The sequence below is a fragment of the Polypterus senegalus genome, chromosome 2, assembly GCF_016835505.1.
Source record: "Polypterus senegalus isolate Bchr_013 chromosome 2, ASM1683550v1, whole genome shotgun sequence".
Taxonomy (NCBI): domain Eukaryota; kingdom Metazoa; phylum Chordata; class Cladistia; order Polypteriformes; family Polypteridae; genus Polypterus; species Polypterus senegalus.
Window position 1 is genome coordinate 261,119,621 of NC_053155.1, and position 21,228 is coordinate 261,140,848.

Sequence of the window (21,228 nt, forward strand, 5' to 3'; positions counted from 1 at the left end):
GAAACGGCTTATAGAGCCAAACATATACATGCTGATTTTGCTGACCCCATCAGAAAGCTTTAACAGACAAGTGCAAATGGACAAGCTGGAGGTCACACTTTGAATGAACCAGTGAAATAGCCAAGAGCTGTTTTGAGTCTGCAGAGATTTTCTTCACTCATGCCAAGGATGTGATTCTAAATTAGCACCATTTGTTATGTGCATGAAAGTCTGTGATGAACGGGCACTCCATTCTTGCTCTGTGCTCTGAGTTTGCAAGGATATGTTCTAGTCCACCCTGATCCTATACTGGATTAAGTGGGTTTGATAATTTTAATATAAGTATTATTTAATTTTTTAATTATTGAAAAGAAAATTTAAAAGAATACATTCATGCAAAATGTCAATATAAACTAATTAATTTGTGTTATATCATTAATTATAAAACCCACACTTAAATTTTCCCAACAAAGTGAATTTCACTCAGTGATTTAAATGTGTAACTGGTAATTTAATAAATGTGCTAATGTTATTAAATGGTTATTATCCTTTAGTTACACAACAAATGCAAGTTTTATACACTGTCTTAGTAGTAATTTATTGTCTCCTTTTCATGTTTCTTTTATTGGAAATCTATCATCATTCCTCACGAGAATGTTGTATTATTCCTCTTCCACTGCACTACCTTAGGGCATTTTTACATACATTTTACAAAACTTCTTTTCTTCAGAACTGTTTATATTTCAATGTATAATATCCATCCATTAAACTGCTTTTTGTTTTGTATAGCATCTCTATATACTGTATAAAATGCTATGGATTGTCTGTCATACAAAAACTCACACACCCCTAACCCTTGAATTTTTACTCTTGTTCTCAGTCTACAGCTTATGCTTTGACCCACGAAACACAATCCATGATTTGGACATGTGGCCCATGGCAGCCCCGAAATTTGGTTGCAACAACTCTTATCAACCAGCAGAGATATGGCAGCATACCTCGACACAAAAACAGTGGCTGATTGATCACACCACATATCTGGCATGAAAACGAAACAGAGGTGTGTGCACCTGGCATGCATATGGCATTGCTGATGAACCTCAATTTCATGAGGCACATTGCACAGGCCTCGCACCCACAACTACACCACTGACAGTGAGACACATTACTTATGCCAATGACATGCGCATGAACTACAGGACATAGAATACAGGCTTGACAAACAATGACCGCTGCACCTGCAAACTTACACTTCAATCCAAAAATGAAGTCATACATAGCGTTTGGCCAAGAAAAACAACACAATCCACAAGTTTAGCACAGTGTAGTTCCAAAAGCAGGGCCAATTTTACTGACAAACTTTATCTTGGTCTCAATCTACAGCTTATGCCATGATACACGTAACACAACCCATGAATTGGGCAGCCAGCCTTTAGCAGACCCACAATCTGGCTTCAATTCCATCTCACAGCCAGTGGAGACATGGCATTGAAACTTGATTCACATGAAAACAATGGTCAAGTGATGAAAATACATATCTGGCACAAAAACAGAACAGAGGTGTGGGTATACATTGCTGACAGGAACCACAAGTCCATTAAGTGCATTGCACAGGCCGCTTTGGGTCCACACAGGCACAACTACACCAGTAACCGCCACTGACAGCGAGAAACAATACACATGCCAATGACACACACGTCACCATCAGGTCACAGAATGCAGTTGTAACAAACAGAAAAGCTGGACCCATTTCACTGACACACATGTATTCACATGGGTGGAGGATAAAATAAAAAATAAGCACAAATTGATACCTGACAAGATCAATAACTTTCATGTACATACCTGTTCAGATGAAACACATAAACAAACACAGGCAGGTTCTAGAAGTAAAAAAAATGTAATTCCAAATGGTTAGAATGTTCCAATATCAAACGCTATTGCTGTCGTGTTCAGTACAAACAATAGGCAAACATGTATGTATGAATGCAGAATCAGCTCCATCATTCTCACCTTTTCTTGTGTGAAGAGTTAAGGAAAAGGGACACTATTTAAAGTGAAATTAAAACTTTCAGAGAGTTTTTCATAATGGCACAATGAGCAACTTGAATTTTTGGTACTTTAATATTCACTAATATGCCTTACAGAAGTTTCAGTACATTATTACAGAAAGGATGGTCCAAGAAGAAGATGATTGATGAAACACAATTGAAAAGGAAAAAAAGATTTAGCTTAACACACAAAAATAAATTAGTACCAAAAAGACAACAATTTACCAGTTCATTTATCAGTCTACGTAAATCATTAAAAATCTATCCATTTTTGAAAACTCCCCTTTCTTGAGAACTCACAACAGACAAGCAGGGTGGTCAAAAAAAAAAAAAAGACTTTCACATTTTCAACAGTGCTGTAATTGATTTTGGGTTTCGTGAGCAGTTATCAAAGCACTTGAAATCAGTCTCATGTTCTCAACTACTATGTAAGCAAATCTTTGACCTATTGACCTTCAAAAATATTCCATTTGGCTTTTTCTTCCAGATAGTCTACTGCTTTAGAAGTAAGTGCTTTTGAGTGTGAAGATTTTTACTTTTTTGCGAAATTATGGTGTGCTTTTTTAATTTCACCAGTAAATGGTGATCCTCTCTAGGAAAAGATGATATGATGTGTGATGTTTATATCATATATTTATTATTCCAGGTTCAGAAAATGGATAAATGCTTTAAAGAGTAACTCTGATTCTGAATAATGTATGGATTTCTTTATGTTCTTTTAATCACTCTGACATAAGCAAAGTATTAAGAAAGGTGTTTTATTTTATAGTTTCAGAAGTAGGGTAACATTACTTTAGAGGGTAGATAACCCTCATTTTAATGTATGGGCTTGTTGTAACATTTTATATATGGATTGGGCAGATAGTTCAAAACAATTTTATATGTATAAGTCAGATTATAACAATCTGAAACTTTCCTCCAAAATGCTCATTCTTTTAAGCGACCTAGAATTGTCAGTTTATGTTGCTGTTTATTTGTATCTTATGTCACCATTACAGACATTTTGGAAGTATTTAATGAGTTGGTGGTGGAAAGTAAGAGGTAAGAGTTCAGATAGATCTTTTTATTTAATGTTCAACCTTTTCATCCTCACTGGTGGTCGACATGGATAGTGAATGAAGGATGAAGGTGCTCAACAGCAATCAACTAACATGAAGCCATGCAACATTTCCAGGGCACACTCTTTATGATAAGATGAGGGACTGAACAGTACTAGAGGACTGCTGAATTGAACCATTGTCTTTCTAAATTGAGTGGAGGTGAGGTGGTCTAGGCATGTATTAAGAAGGATATTCCCTTGTGCCTTCCAGCAACAGCAGCCTATTGTGAGAAACCACTTTGACAGAGCCAGTACACACTAAAGGAATTATATTTCTAGCCTTACCTAGCATCTAGAAGTTTCTCAGAAATATGTTGAGATTGACACTTGAGATATAGTTGTCCAGGCAGTTGATTTCTAGATTTTGCCATAGGAATAGAGAGTATGTGAGTGACAGAGTTAACCTTCAAGTTAAAAAATTCAACCAGAAACAATATAAAATACAAAGATTGTGCAGTCATATGTGCTTTGTATGCAAGCCTAAACCATTAGGCCCTGAGCTTCACTAGCTACTTTAACATATAATCCTATATATATATATTTGGATTCATTGTTATCTATTTGTCCACTTATTTTGTTAGTCACTTTTCATTTGACCATATTTTATGGCTGCCACCACACTTTAATGTATTGTACACAGAATGGCTCCAAAAGACCAAAGCAAATGGGAAATCTTTATTGACCCATTATATCCAAAAGTGCCCAAAACCTTCCAAAGTTACCCTCAATAACAAGCTGTCTTCTTATGGTCATAAGCAGATGAATGAAGATTGACTTCCACCCATTGCCACTACCCTTACCCATTTCCCATTGTTAAAAACCCATGCAATGATACAGCATTTTTTGGTCATTTGTTGTGGTTCAGTTAGCATCTTCCATAACTGTTCAGTATGCAATAAGCTTCTATTCATAATGAATTTCTTGACTAAATTATCAATAAAATACTATTAAACAAACAACTGTTCGCTAATTTGTCTAGGAACTGGAATACAAAGATAAATTAGTTTTCCTCTGTCCACATAGTTTCTAATAACAATGTTTAAATAATATATAGTTCTTAGAAATAATTATTCTCTAATTTTTATATTTGTTTCTAAGAAATCAATATTTTAGCACTTTCTTATAAGCAAGGATAAATATTACAAAGTAGAATGTTGTGTTTATTATAGTTTTGCATGTTTCAAATCAGCATATTCACTCTAATGCTTTAATATAGCAAGTTACATTTGATTTCAAAAATAGGCAAAGGAAAATTGTAATTAAATTTAATTACAGGTTAGCTACGGGGGCAAAATTAGCCTGCACTGCCCCTGAAGTTTGCCTGATGTTACTCTGCCAATGTCACACCTCTTTCTGCCCTCCCTAGTATGTGATAGGCACATCCAAAACCACAGAATGTAACAACATCCTCTGAGATGAGTGACCAGATGAAGAAGCTGAAATTAAAGAATCTTAAAGCAATTCTGCTTGTTTCCACCTATTTTTATGACTGCTACAGAAGTATTGCACCCTATTGTTACCCTGAGGAGTAGCTCTGGGCAATTGTTGTTTTCTGAGAAAAGCTAAAAATATTTGAAACTGTTCAAATTAATAAAGATTTTTCACCATTTCTAAGGAAGAATTGTCAGCACTATTATTAGGTACCCTTAAAAAAGTCCTTTATTTGTTCAACAGGTTGAAGGGATAACAGTCGATTTAGATATCTATAATTACTGTGGTTATTACTTGCTCTTATTTGAATAGTGAGTTTAATAAGTACAGCAGAGAGGACATTTCAACCTTGATATTTTGACTCTATATGTATAGCTTGTATTCACAAGAAATAATCAATAATGGAAATGGCAATAAATAACTGTTGGAACAGACTCTAGTATGAAGGGTTGGCAAATGAGGAGATTTAATCACTAAATATGACAAAATGTGAAGTTACATCATTAGGTGATAAAGTGTGATGGGGGTGTGTCATCTGCAATTTCCTTCGGGATTAATAAAGTATTCTATCTATCTATCTATCTATCTATCTATCTATCTATCTATCTATCTATCTATCTATCTATCTATCTATCTATCATGAAATAAATGACTACAATTATGAGCTAGCAATTAAGAGAATAGGAGTAAATTTCTTTGGTTTTCACTTGGTGAGAGTTTGCTTGGTAAGAAACACGCTTAGTAGGCACTATGTGAATTCTCATTGTTAAATATGTAGTAAAATTTTACCTAACAGTTCTTGTTCTATTTCGGGCAAAAGTGCATTCTGTGTATACTATACTTGTTCTCATTATGTTTGTATGAGTTTGCGCAATGGACTCTCAGGGTTCAAAAAGATATTTTCTCACTGAGTGATCAGTTTGGTAAGGTGCATTAGCCAGTAAACATTTGTGTGCACAAATGCCCAACATTCTCTATGGCTTCAATTACAATGTAATAAATTAAGCACTAGATTGAAGATATGGTACATAAGTCAGTGCCACTGTGAACAGACTATAGGATAGATCTTTTACTCAGAAGCCACACTAGAGTTACCCAAACAAAAGCACAACCAAAAAATAAACACATTAATATTTTGACCACCATATCAGATGCTGTAGGCACTATATATCAAATGTAATAATCAAGTGCTATGTTCTGTCATAATTACTATCATTAGTACTTAACACCAGAGCAAAGCACCACCAGGCAGACTAAACACAGTACAGTATAAACAGTACAAACACAATGGTGAATACAGGATACACACGTGCACAGAAAAGCAGAGAGAGACAAAATGATACTTAACTACGTGGTGCTTCCCGTGTGTGTTTAATATAACTTAGTTAGGACTGTCTGCTGTAATAACAGATTTGGAGGGAGTCTTTTCCAATCTTGTATGTAACAGAAGTTGTAGTTATTTTATGTAGCTTCTAATATTTATACAGTAATTTTTGAAAAGTTTGTTCTCTGGATGATGTGTAATTATCAATGATTTACATTAACATCTTGGCAGGTGTTTACAAAATTCTGTCTAATTCAATGTTGAGTTACTGCCAGCTCATAACTAGTGTGGGGAAGAGTTGTAATTAAGGTTGCTAGAAAGGTGTCTTTTTCAATCTAAAATAAAATGCCTATTTAATTCTTAGTAATTTCAAAAGTGTATATTTTTATAACAGGATGGATGTAATTATTGTATTAGTTAATTATTAACATATTTACTATACATTAGCTGCTTTCTTAAAAAAAACTCCAGAGGAAAAAGTTATCCTTTTATGACATTTATTTTATTTACCTAATGCATCTGTTGAAGGTACCGGGCCCACCAGCCACACCTTAAACACATGCCCATGATTCTGTTACATCTTCCGTTTTATATCTGCCAGTTTAAGTTACACAGCAGCTGTACTACACGTTGGTCATCAGAGGGGGCATTTAAATTAATCTGTTTTATTATTTAAATGAATTCCTTCTTGCTCAGATATTGAATTTCTTATTACTACATTTACAGTGTTTTTTTTCTAGCTGCTTTACTGCAGTGTTTTTGAGCTCTACATACTATATTATATTTGGCCTAGTGCTTTGGGTTTTAGCATTTGCTTGTCAATTTTGGACTTGGTCCTATGTGCTTTGTTTGTAGATTGATTTAACTATGTCATCCCCTTGGTCAGTGACTTACATTAAATTAAATTTGTCTTTTAACGCAGTCAGTGGTTATTTCTGGCCTCTTCAAATTTAGCCAAGGTCTTAATGCTCAGTAAGTCCTCAATACTTGATGAGGGGTGAAGATTGGTATACAGAATCTGTACCAAAACATAATTACAACATATGAAGAACTTTATACATAAATAACTCATCTGTATATTATTCATTGTACAGTTTTTTTCTGAAATGCAACAAAAAAGGAGGTAAATATGTCCTGTGGGTGGGAGTGAAAGTAGAGCAATGTGATGCATATTCCCATTTTTGGGTGCTATGGACCAGCTGCTGTCAGAGTAGGCTTTGGCTATTAGTGATTGTATCCATCCATCCATTATCCAACCCGCTATATCCTAACTGTAGGGTCATGGGGGTCTGCTGGAACCAATCCCAGCCAACACAGGGCTCAAGGCAGGAAACAAACCCCAGGCAGGGCGCCAGTCCACCACAGGGCACACACACACTAGGGACAATTTAGAATTGCCAATGCACCTAACCTGCATGTCTTTAGACTGTGGGAGGAAACCAGAGCACCTGGAGGAAACCCACACAGACACGGGGAGAACATGCAAACTCCATGCAAGGGAGACCTGGGATGCAAACCCGGGTCTCCTAACTGCGAGGCGGCAGCGCTACCCACTGCGCCACTGTGCCACCATAGTGATTGTATATTGCATATAAAAATAATTAAAGAATCTCAGTTTTATTTGTTATGTAGGTGTGTTCTCATCAATTTCAGAAATATTGTAAAAATACAATAAAAAAACACTTGTACTTAAGAACATTGATCAGGCATTTTTTTCATTTTATGTATACATCAATTCAGAAACGGCTTATAGAGCCAAACATATACATGCTGATTTTGCTGACCCCATCAGAAAGCTTTAACAGACAAGTGCAAATGGACAAGCTGGAGGTCACACTTTGAATGAACCAGTGAAATAGCCAAGAGCTGTTTTGAGTCTGCAGAGATTTTCTTCACTCATGCCAAGGATGTGATTCTAAATTAGCACCATTTGTTATGTGCATGAAAGTCTGTGATGAACGGGCACTCCATTCTTGCTCTGTGCTCTGAGTTTGCAAGGATATGTTCTAGTCCACCCTGATCCTATACTGGATTAAGTGGGTTTGATAATTTTAATATAAGTATTATTTAATTTTTTAATTATTGAAAAGAAAATTTAAAAGAATACATTCATGCAAAATGTCAATATAAACTAATTAATTTGTGTTATATCATTAATTATAAAACCCACACTTAAATTTTCCCAACAAAGTGAATTTCACTCAGTGATTTAAATGTGTAACTGGTAATTTAATAAATGTGCTAATGTTATTAAATGGTTATTATCCTTTAGTTACACAACAAATGCAAGTTTTATACACTGTCTTAGTAGTAATTTATTGTCTCCTTTTCATGTTTCTTTTATTGAAATCTATCATCATTCCTCACGAGAATGTTGTATTATTCCTCTTCCACTGCACTACCTTAGGGCATTTTTACATACATTTTACAAAACTTCTTTTCTTCAGAACTGTTTATATTTCAATGTATAATATCCATCCATTAAACTGCTTTTTGTTTTGTATAGCATCTCTATATACTGTATAAAATGCTATGGATTGTCTGTCATACAAAAACTCACACACCCTAACCCTTGAATTTTTACTCTTGTTCTCAGTCTACAGCTTATGCTTTGACCCACGAAACACAATCCATGATTTGGACATGTGGCCCATGGCAGCCCCGAAATTTGGTTGCAACAACTCTTATCAACCAGCAGAGATATGGCAGCATACCTCGACACAAAAACAGTGGCTGATTGATCACACCACATATCTGGCATGAAAGCGAAACAGAGGTGTGTGCACCTGGCATGCATATGGCATTGCTGATGAACCTCAATTTCATGAGGCACATTGCACAGGCCTCGCACCCACAACTACACCACTGACAGTGAGACACATTACTTATGCCAATGACATGCGCATGAACTACAGGACATAGAATACAGGCTTGACAAACAATGACCGCTGCACCTGCAAACTTACACTTCAATCCAAAATGAAGTCATACATAGCGTTTGGCCAAGAAAAACAACACAATCCACAAGTTTAGCACAGTGTAGTTCCAAAAGCAGGGCCAATTTTACTGACAAACTTTATCTTGGTCTCAATCTACAGCTTATGCCATGATACACGTAACACAACCCATGAATTGGGCAGCCAGCCTTTAGCAGACCCACAATCTGGCTTCAATTCCATCTCACAGCCAGTGGAGACATGGCATTGAAACTTGATTCACATGAAAACAATGGTCAAGTGATGAAAATACATATCTGGCACAAAACAGAACAGAGGTGTGGGTATACATTGCTGACAGGAACCACAAGTCCATTAAGTGCATTGCACAGGCCGCTTTGGGTCCACACAGGCACAACTACACCAGTAACCGCCACTGACAGCGAGAAACAATACACATGCCAATGACACACACGTCACCATCAGGTCACAGAATGCAGTTGTAACAAACAGAAAAGCTGGACCCATTTCACTGACACACATGTATTCACATGGGTGGAGGATAAAATAAAAAATAAGCACAAATTGATACCTGACAAGATCAATAACTTTCATGTACATACCTGTTCAGATGAAACACATAAACAAACACAGGCAGGTTCTAGAAGTAAAAAAAATGTAATTCCAAATGGTTAGAATGTTCCAATATCAAACGCTATTGCTGTCGTGTTCAGTACAAACAATAGGCAAACATGTATGTATGAATGCAGAATCAGCTCCATCATTCTCACCTTTTCTTGTGTGAAGAGTTAAGGAAAAGGGACACTATTTAAAGTGAAATTAAAACTTTCAGAGAGTTTTTCATAATGGCACAATGAGCAACTTGAATTTTTGGTACTTTAATATTCACTAATATGCCTTACAGAAGTTTCAGTACATTATTACAGAAAGGATGGTCCAAGAAGAAGATGATTGATGAAACACAATTGAAAAGGAAAAAAAGATTTAGCTTAACACACAAAAATAAATTAGTACCAAAAAGACAACAATTTACCAGTTCATTTATCAGTCTACGTAAATCATTAAAAATCTATCCATTTTTGAAAACTCCCCTTTCTTGAGAACTCACAACAAGACTTTAGAACCTCTCCTTTGTGCCTATGGCAGAGCACAATTGTGCATACTTGTTATAACTGACATGGGGGACAATTTAGATTCAGCATATCTTTGTGTTGCTTGAGGAAATTGGCTTACTCATTCATGTGAAAAGAGGGAGTACTTGCCTTCATCAACTGTATGGAGCTTCCCTGTTTTCTCTTTGCTATTTAGACTTTCCTCAGTTTCTCCAGTTTCTCCCTAAATGTTGATTGACGACTTTCAGCTTGGCCCTCTGTAGGTGTATATCTCTGTGTACTTGTATTGTTTTCTCATTTAGTTACCTGTCTGACTATAAACAGAACCTTTGTGGTGCTGCAAGACCACTGTGCAACTCAGTTAAAAATGTTAAGTGAAAAATCTTATTTTTTTTTAAAGAAGCAGTTAATGTTCTGGGTCAAATGTGCACAGAGGAGAAACTTGTGTTCCATTTTCAAAACATCATCTGCTCCTGCATTCATTTTAGTATATTGACATCTAATATCAAGTATCAGTTTTTAAGATTTTGTTATGTGAATCGCTTTGCAACTGTGGACACAATGAAAAATGCCCTTTCAAATAGGTATTGACTGACTGATTGATCTCTGCCTAGGGAGCTATATGAGAGAATTGTTTGGGGGGCTAATTAACCTTCTCCTTGACCCTTCTAGGCTGTTCTGTTGAAGTAAAGACAAAGATTAAAGATACAGAAGTCACAATAAGGAAATGAATACTAGTTTATCCTAAACCCTGAAAAAAGCTGCAACCATTTTGTTTTGGATGTGTGTGAAATGGGACGTGTTCTGAAAAACAAAAGTGTAGGAAAAAGACGCAATTTGTAGAAATATTTAGGATAAAACACAAAAAGGTCATAAAGTGACCTAATGGATTGCATATACCACATGGACAATTGTACCAATAACCAAAAGTGTAAAATGCTTATTAATATACTGTACTTGTGAAGTACTATATGTTTTTAATACCTAGTGAGATCTTTTCATGTGGATTTTAGATTAATGCAATTGTGATGTAGTTGTGAAGCAAACTATGCTGGATTTTGGGGCAAATTATAAATGTGTAGTATGTTTATATTAGTACAACATTTATCTATGGACAGTCTGTGCATAACAGAATTGTTTTGAATTGAATTTGCATGCTCACAGCTGCAAAGCCACATGTTTATTTCAAAAGCCTCATTTCTCCTTTGAAAATGTTGACACTCGTTTGAACTTTTAAAATGCCAAGCAAGTGTTACATTATTTGGCTAACAAGGCAGTTACAATATAGCAGAAAGAAAAATGAATACCCAGAGGCCTCTCAACTTTTTTATTTACCAGGGTTTAGTTGAATGAAGAAACAGTCAAGGGATTAATTGAAAAGGAATAATAGGAAAGCTCCAATTTAGTTTTGTCAGATGGGTAGCCTGGTTAAATGTTTTGGTGTTCAGAATCTAACCACAAATACAGTGTGCAGATAGCAGAAGGATCGACAGGTAATTTAAAAAAGTAAAAGAAGCAACCTATTAAATAGTCTTAGTGTTCAGTCATTACAAGCTGACGTTATCACTTTTGTTAATGTGTGCCACATATGTATTTGTATATATGTTAAGAACAGTGTAATAATACCATCACTTTTTTCCCCATTCCTTCTCAACAAACTTTGTGAGTGTTCTATGCATCACTATAACTGCCGAAGTGCTTTGTTGGATGTAAAAAAAGTATTATTCGCTGCTGCCCGATCAAATCCTCTGTGAAGTTCTCAACATACTGCTTCTTGTCATACCAACACATTGTTGTATGTATGTTTGAGTACTTTCATGTTTTTCCCCCTAAGGATTTTGCTTGCATGGATTTGTATTTACATGCAAATTGACAGTTTGTTTTGGTGCACATCTTGTTTTATTTATTTTTCATGTCAAGGCATCACATGACAGCAAATGTCACTCAGATAACATTACAATTGGAACAATATTTATATGCAACAATCCCATCTTACATTATTCCTTGCTGGGTACAAAATATTTCTCTGTAGCGTAGTCTCTTTCTAAATTCAAGTAGATCCTTGGTCTGGGTTTTTTGCTTTCAACTTCTTTTTGTTCCTCACTTAAGCCAATGTCAGATTACACAACTTCTAGTTGTGGGGCATATCAGACTTGCTGATTGCATTGCTGATCTCGTTGACAGACCTTGTCAGTTTAAATAGCTGAGAATTGTTGAATATATCACATTTAAGCAATTGTGTGTTGACTTTACAGCATGTCCTTTTTGTGACAGCCATAGAGTGATACTTGACAGAGCTGGCTCTGTATAAAGGGTTAACAAGCATGGCAAATTCAGCCTCATTCTCTACACTTTTTATTTTGTCCATTCAATTTTGTTATAGTATAACACAAGACATAAGACAGAGGAGCTTCTCTTCTGTTTGTGAGGGCCAAAACACACGCATTCCCTATTCCTTGTCACTGCATTATATATAATGTACTCCTGGATTACCATTCATTGGTTGTCAGATCTCATGCACACAACTAAAATTTTGTTAGGATGAGTCATGTACTAGTTGTGGGATATGTCACAATACATGACTGGTTTCATGAGAGCATGCCACTGACTGTTTCCAACCTGGTAAGATTTATAATTGAGAGCTACTGAAAATTGGTGGAAATGTTGTATAATGTGACATGGCCTTTACTATTCGCATCTTGATTTTGGTATGATCTCACAGTTTTGACCCTTACCTGATTTACCCCTACCTGCTTATGTCTTTCCCCCTGTCTTCTATACCAGCTTCACCTCAGCCACTCTTCTTTGTGAAACATTACCAAACTGAACTCTCTTCATCACTGAAATTGCTGCTAAATTTGCTGCAACAATTGGCCTTCTCTGAAAGTCACTAATATCTAGTCTTTAAGCATTAGTAAATTCAAACTGAACTTGACTTTTCTTTCATTTTGAATATATGACCAAAGGTAAGAGAGGGTGTTAATTGCATAATTATCTCAGTGAGCTTAGCAGTGTAAAAACACTTGCCATCAACAAAACTCATGTTCATCATTTACTCACTGGTTTCTCAGTTACCTGAAGAAAATGGGTTTGATGATTTTAAAGAGTTGAGCTTAAATTGTCCTTCCTCGTAAAGGTTTCTTTTGAAGGACTATAACAGATAAACATGCAGTGTTAAGCAAATGGTGAGAAATAGTGATGACAGGGATTGAGGACTTAAAGCTGCAAAGCTTTAGAGTGCTTTACCAGTTCATGTCCACTATATTTCTCATTTTATTCTATAGTGTTTGCTCTCTGATTTAAGTGTGTCATGTCTATTTTTGCTTAAATGCTCAGACAGAACACAGTAAGATGGTGTCTGCCTTGAAAAAAAATCAACATTTTTGTGAGCAGGTAAGGAATCCTGTATTATGGCAGACTTTCAAAGTGGTTTGTCATTGCAAGTTAATGTCAAAGTCTCCCCTTTTCAGTGAAGAGGTAATTCAAAAGTGTGTGAGATATCCTATTTGTACAATGCTTAACCAATCTATTGCTTCTAAAGCAGTCATTGTTTTACGTTTAGAAAATGAGCAAGCATTGGCTGTACCATATACATCAAATGCAGCAGAACTATTTATGCACAATAAAAATGTTATGACCATATTCTATTATGCACCCTGAAGATGGAAGATGGTTAGGGAGTAACATTGACATAAGAAATGGGACATCAATGTTAGAAAGTTTTTCTACACTCACTCCTCTTCTGTTTAAAGATGGTGAAAAAACAAATAATAAAAAATAAATTCACCACAAACACCTTGTAATGAATGTGCTACTCTCCTTATCATTTTATGTAATGCAGTTTATGACTTTGTAAAATAATACTTTTTCCTTTTGATACAGCAAGTAATGCAGAATAAACAATTCTCCATTTTTGACAGGTACAATATAATTTAATAGTGTGTGCACGGAAAATAATTGATTTGAACAGTTAAACACAACTTTGGCCTTTAATCCAAAGGATTGTCTCTTGAGTAGGCTGACACAATTGCTTGTACTATTACTTAAATTACTGTAAGGTCCAGATTTATCACAGCTGTTCCACTTGTTTGCAAATCCCTGCCCAAATACCAAGTCCAGAACATTTTATCATTTGTTATTCCTTGTTTCAGTTGTTATGACTAGGAAAATTTTCCTACATTTTTTTCTTTCTTACACCTTTTTTAAGTCAGCGCTTTTGCCAATTTTTATGAGACCAACTGGTAATATGTTCTGAGAGGCAGATAGCACTGTTATCCTGTTATCCTATGTCCCTTAATTTGTTTTGCGACATGTTTAGTCCAGCTGGAAGGTGAAACACCTGTGCAAGGATAGTAGATACGACAGAGGGGAATGCATTCAAGATGCAAACCAGAAAAGATTTCTTTAGAACACGCAAAGCAGTTGAGCTTTTAAAACGTATCATCCAGTTTCCTTGTTTATGTCCAGGCCTTGGCAGAAGGAGACACTATGATTTAGATTATATCCATAATACAATCAAACCACTTAATTGATTTAATTATTATGTACTTTTTTGATCTGAAGAGGAAATGCAATAGGTGGAAGATGTAACACAACCAGAAAAAAACATTTTCAGAAACAAGGAAGTAAAGTCCAAAAGACTAGCCAAAAAAAAAAATCAGTCAACAAGCACACCTTTAAGGGTATACCAAAGGCAACTTTTACCCCGATCTGTGAACCTGACATGGATTGGGAAATGCAGGAAACTTTTGAATTTGAGTCTTGATCTATGGACTTATTTTAGTTTAGTTTAAGTGTCATGTGAACAAAGTACAGTGAAATTTCTTTCTGGAGTGCTTAATCAACATGCAAAACATTATCAGTCTCCAGCATTATCAATGATCAGTGAATACCTCTGACACAACTGGTCAGTTATCCTCCTGGGCTTTCAGTTTCTTCACATTCGAGGGGGCCTTTCATTTTACCTTTATCTTTTTCCTTCAGTATTAACGCAATCTAAGTCCCTGTGAAAGAGCGGTCATCCATTTTCTTTCATTTCTGAGCAAATGTAGCTCTGGCTGCTTTTACCTTTTTAAAACCCCACTTGGGGTTAATTTGTGGGCTTATACTTGGAATCATTTCTGCAGTTAGGATCCTTTCAAAACTATAATTATGCTAGGTTATAGATGCCTCTGTTACAGATTTCTTCATTTTCTATTTTTTCAGACTGTTTCTGCACCTTTTGCAGCAAGTTTGGATTCGGTGTGCGGCTTTTGTACATTGGGGAACCTAAAACTAACATTTATTTTCACCTAAGTGTTAAACGTATTGAAGTTTCAATTTCTGGTTTTTGAGTTTGGTTTAAACAAATGACAAGACTGACTTTTGATTTAGAACTTCGCCAGGATTTCTGCTTATGTCTTTGCAGCAGTACACTGTCTATTGGCTCTGCAATAACAAGCACAGAAAATTAATCAAAACACTATAAACTAGGCCTAATACTGTGTCCTCTGTCCTTACAGAGTATTGTGTCACTAACAGTGTTACTGGGAAGGTTGTGTTAATGTTAATGACAAGGTTTTATTTATTCCATAAGCCAAAAAAAGCACATGAGGTCTTGTCGAACATCAAAATGTTGATAATCATGGCTTTGCAAATTGAAGGACTTCTTCATAAAGAGTTTCCATGTGAGCAGACTGTTAATCAGCAACATTACACCGAATCACTGAGGGGTCTACAGGAAAGCGACTGGGGGTTAAAAACATCCAGAGCAGTGGGGCACTCAAAACTGCATTTTCTACCATCAGCACACCTGACAACTCATCTGCATTTTGACATTAACTAAAGTGGAATTGATATATATACTGTATATACACACCAAACAATTTTATCCAAAGTCATTTACAAAAGAAGACAACATAATTTAGTAATTTTGAACAAATGTTATAGAATAAAATAGTAAGATAAAGGAAAGGAACTCAGAAAAAAGAAGATATTCATAGAAGGATATAAACAGAGCACGAGATTTCCACTTTATAAACACAGTGAGGGAGTTAGAGATTCAGATGGAGGTGTACAGCCTGTCCCAGCAGTTAACACATTAAAACAGTCAGGACTGAGATTTGATATCAAGTAGAGGTAAGATACCATTCAGTAGCAAGCCTGAGTGGGCAGGAAGGAGCATGACATCTCATTAGTGCTTCAATACACATAGGTGCTGCTCCATTGACTATTCTATAGGCAAGCACTAAGGATTATATCTTAATGTGTGCTACTGTTTGGAGCCAGTGGAGTGACGCTAGAAAGGAGTGACATGCACCCATTACAGGTAGTGGAAAACATGACATGTCACCACATTTTGAATCAACTACAGGGGATTGGTAGCACATGCAGGAATCCCTACTAGTAAAGAGATGGAGTAATCAACAACTGACAAGGCCAATGCCTAAACCAGAGGTTGTATTGTATACTTCACCAGATATGGCCTGATCTTGTAAAAGTTATACCGAGTCCATCTGCATGAATGAGGGACAGTTTCAGCATGGTCAGTGAAGGATAGCTGGTCATTGATCATCACCCCAAGATTACATACTTACTTGGTAGTTGTCAGTGCTAATGAACCAAGCATTTTAGAAACAGAATGTTAAAGAAATGGACTGGATGGGATTATAAAGTGCTCTGTCTTTTGGCAGATTGAGCTGGAGATGGTGCTCTGTAATCCAACTTGAGATATCAGTGAGACATGCTGAGATTGTATCGGAGACTGTGTAGTCCTCTGCAGAGAATGACAGGTACAGCGGAGTATCATCAGCATAGCAGTAAGCCCCTGCAGGCTGAACTGGATTAGGCAGCTTTGGAGATGGGTGAATGGATGAATTAGTAATAGTAGTGATAGTGAACAATTTTGACAAAAACAGTGTACAGTGCTATTATATGTATTATGGTTTATGAATGTATCAAAATAGTTTAAAGAACTGTCTTACTACAGTACATGGTTTTTATGTTTAAGTACTTTTTGAAGAGTAATCCAAGCAAGTGACAGCAAAATCTTTATAATCTTTATGAAATATGGGAGGACTTATATTAATTAAAGAATATCAAAATGAATGTTTCTACTGAAACAAGCTAATCCAACATTGCAATATAATAATGTATTAAATTAAACAATATTGGAGTCTGAAGCAGAGAGAGAAAAAGAAGGCAGGTAGTTTAAAATTCAGTTTTTGTGTCTGTCTCACCCATATCTTTATCGTGTCTTTCATTCTTTCACAAAGTATGGGAATATTCATAGTTACTAAATCTGACATCTTGCCTTTCCACTTTATTGTGTTCATGTGAATTTCCAGTGGTTATGAGACTGCTTTTGATTTGCTGCTTATTAACTAAATTAGCCCAAATTTTATTTTTTTGAGAGAATAAAAAGCAAACCAAAAAAAATAACAGTAAGTGTGCATTGCATCACTCCAACTTCAATGTCATTACAAAAATACAATATCTGGCTGACCTGTTTATTATTTTTCATTTCATGCAATGGAATAAGGTGAAAGGTCAGTCAGCATTATGTCACAGCTTGGCCAATTGGGGTATTAAAGTTATGTCTAAACTGTCCCACTGGGAACTACTGTACCACTTGGAAGGGCGTTCACATGAAGTTTCCCACTGGGAAGCTTTTATTTCCCATCTGTTCCTTAGCATGTGAACGCAGTATTAGACATGTCTGCACCTACAGCACATTTAAGTAAATCTATTGAGTTACTGTTGATTGCTACATAATGTATGCTGTCACTATGTAAGTTTCAAATTAGTACTTCAGTTAGTATTTCAAAATGTGAATTTTATTAAACAGTGATTTCAGCACCAAAGGCATGTTTTTGGATGGTGTTAAACATTTAATGTAAAACAGATAATATCTGGGATGTTCGGGAGGAGATGTGACAATAAAGAAAAATATGCCCCAGGGTTAGTATTATTTCTCTGTGAGGTATAATGTTTCACGTCATGGCTAAGGAATGGTACTTGAAATGACAAGATTTTAATGCTCACATCTGGCTAAATGTGTGACCTTGAACAAGTGACTGACTTCAACTACAAGATAAATGTAAGAACACTGTAGGCATTAAATAGTGTTATCGGGGAGTTTTGGGTTAGTGAAAAGTTTTATATAAAATAAGAATGGACTGATAGATGTTGGAATAATGTAGTAAATACTGTACAGCTTCTGCCTAAGAACTCAGAGTTCTAGCTTCAAATCTTAGCTTGAGCACTTCATATATCAAACACCAGAACACTGTAACAATTATGATGTGAAAAGGCCATTCTCCCCAACAAGCTCACCCATCCTATTCACCTATCAGTATGCACTTTCTGTCCATGTTTCAATAGGGTTTGTTTGTCCACCTCCTAAAGACATGCAGAGGTTAGGATGATAGATAACTCTAAAATGGCAAAAGTGAGTGCAATTTTATCAAATGTACCCGTACATCAGTCGTCATGTACTGCAATAAGCTCCTTCAGAAAATGGATGGATACCACTGATGTTGCAAATACATGATAGCACATCATGTGCATGAAATTTTCTTTCCCTTCATGGCATTCTTTCTTACACTCTGAAGTCTGTGAGTTTTATTAATACATTTTTGTATCTGGGATGAAATCTTTAATGTGTCATAATGCAGCCTTGTGGATAAAGAGTTGGAATGTAAATGATAAAGCTGATATTTCAATTTACAACTTCTGTTACTTAAAAGAATACTTGATCCAGATATGATATATATTTTATATGTTACTTACTACTTGTGGTTTGATGGTTGATAATATTTTTTAATCTAATGTTTTCATGGAGAATGGAGGCACATCATTAATGATAGAATGGAGCCCATGGTGACCATTGCTGGACCACAGCAAACAACATTAAAAACATCCATGAAAAAAGACTAATGAACTTGTGTTGAATAATCCACATGTCAAGGCATCCAATTGTATGCTTACAACATGCAGAACACATGCATTTTTGTCTAAAATATTGTTAAATAAATACTTCTGGAAAATGAAAGGAGTTGTTTGAAAATCCCTGCCCAAATACCAAGTCCAGAACATTTTATCATTTGTTATTCCTTGTTTCAGTTGTTATGACTAGGAAATTTTTCCTACATTTTTTTTTTCTTACACCTTTTTTAAGTCAGTGCTTTTGCCAATTTTTATGAGACCAACTGGTAATATCTTCTGAGAGGCAGATAACACTTTTATCCTGTGTCCCCTAATTTATTTTACGACGTGTTTTGTCCAGCTGCAAGGTGCAAAGATAGTAGATATGACAGAGGGGAATGCATTCAAGATGCAAACTAGAAAAGATTTCTCTAGAGCATGCAAAGCAGTAAGCCCATTCACGCAGAATCACGCTTTGAATTGAAGACTTACTTCTTCCCCTTGTTCATTAGTTGAGTCTTGTCTTTAATTCAATTCAAAAGTTCAAAAACACATTTCTTCTTCATGCACTACTTTAATTTTCAGATGTATTTATTTAACAACATTTTGGCAAAAATGCATGCATTTTTTCCATTGTGAGCATACAATTGGATGAGTTGATGTGTGGATTATGTCACATTTTTCCATGGATATTTTTATATTCTTTACTGTGGTCTTAGCATTGGTCTTCATAGACATCCATTCTATCAGAAAATGTATCATCTTTGCTCTCCTTAATACACGAGATAAAAGAATATTGGCCATCACTATACACTACATAGGGTAAGTAGTATGTAAAAATATCATTTTTGGGTGAAGTATTCCTTTAACCTGCAGTGATTCAATTATAAAAAGTGCCTTTGGGTGGTGTTGGCTGTAGAAATAAAAGCTGCCATTTTTTCGTTATTCTTCACAAAGCTACTTCAGTCTATATAAAATATAGAGACCATGATTTTGAGGCTCAGATATATTTATGTATATCTAGTTGTATGTGTGCTCTGCAGTTGTGCTGTTTGAGACTGCTCAGTTAAATTAAAAAATGTTACATAAAAAACATGCAATATAGTCTTGATATGTTTAATTGCAATAATTCAGTGGATTCAGTGAAAATAATAAAAAATGAAAATGCATGGCGTCTGGTATTTTGTAAATATTTATTTACTGTACCTTGTTTGTTTTTCTTGTTTGCAGGAAAAGCTTTCACCAGAGTGTGTATTCCGAGAGCAATTTGAAGAAAACTGGTACAATACGTACTCTTCAAATCTATATAAACATGCGGATACTGGGAGAAGATATTATGTTGCATTAAATAAAGATGGGACGCCAAGAGAAGGGACTAGGACTAAGCGACATCAAAGATTTACCCATTTTTTACCAAGACCTGTGGACCCTGACAAAGTACCTGAACTATATAAGGATATTTTAAGCCAAAGTTGATAATAAGAATTCATTCAATCGAGCCCTTATGTGAGGAAAAAAACAGAAACTAAACAAACCACTATAGAGATTTTGTGCGGTGGGTTCCTATTGATTAGCTGTGTCATCACATCAGCTCCACCACTGTTGCCAAACTTTGTCGCATGCATAATGTATGATGGAGGCTTGGATGGAACATGCTGATTTCGTTCTGCACTTAAATGATTTGTCCTGTTAGAGGAGAGCCAAACCCGCCCACTTGCTTGATTTGATACGAGAGGATACAGAGAAAGAGGAGAAGAAATAAGGACCAGAAGAAGTGGTGTGAGACAGAGAAAAAAAGGGAGGGAGGAGAAAGAAACAAGTAGAGAGACAGAGAGGGGGAGAAAGAGAGAGAGAAATGGCCTGATGCATGCTGGGAGATGGACACGCTTTAAGTTTTTGATAAGTTCTACTTCATCTTATATCAGCATAGCTGCCATAACTTTGATTCATCTGGATTTTGGCTGGTGGCCTGGTCAAATGTATGCTGTATTAACAAAGGCATGTAGGATACAGTTGTAAAAAGCAAAAAAAAAAGCAAGAGAGACATTTCAGTTACCCGCTCGGTGGCATCATGCCACAAGGCTAAAAATAAAGACCTCTTAGTATAATAACGATAACGGAAAGAAAAGTTAAATTTATTTATAGAAGACTTTCAAAGGCAACATTATATTTATTTTATATATTTATTTATTATATAGAGTTTATTTTTAATGAAATATGTATAGACCAAGATAGGCATTTTCAGAAAGCTTTAGGTTCTGTAAGCATTTACATGCCAGAAGACTCTTAAAAAAATCTGTGGTATATTCATGCAAGAAAAAGAGGAGCATGGATACAAGGAACTCTCATGACCCTCATTGTGCTGAAGGTG

General features: G+C 35.7%; 1 protein-coding gene across 1 annotated transcript in view; it reads left to right on the forward strand.

The window, feature by feature from the left end:
* Positions 1 to 20,891, forward strand: part of LOC120523816 (fibroblast growth factor 9) — a 57,117-nt gene extending 36,226 nt beyond the window's left edge. The window contains exon 3 of the mRNA XM_039745444.1: positions 20,088 to 20,891. Within this exon, the coding sequence (XP_039601378.1) occupies positions 20,088 to 20,333 (246 nt within the window). The 3' untranslated portion in view covers positions 20,334 to 20,891. The remainder of the gene's footprint in view (positions 1 to 20,087) is intronic.
* Positions 20,892 to 21,228: the final 337 nt, after the last annotated feature.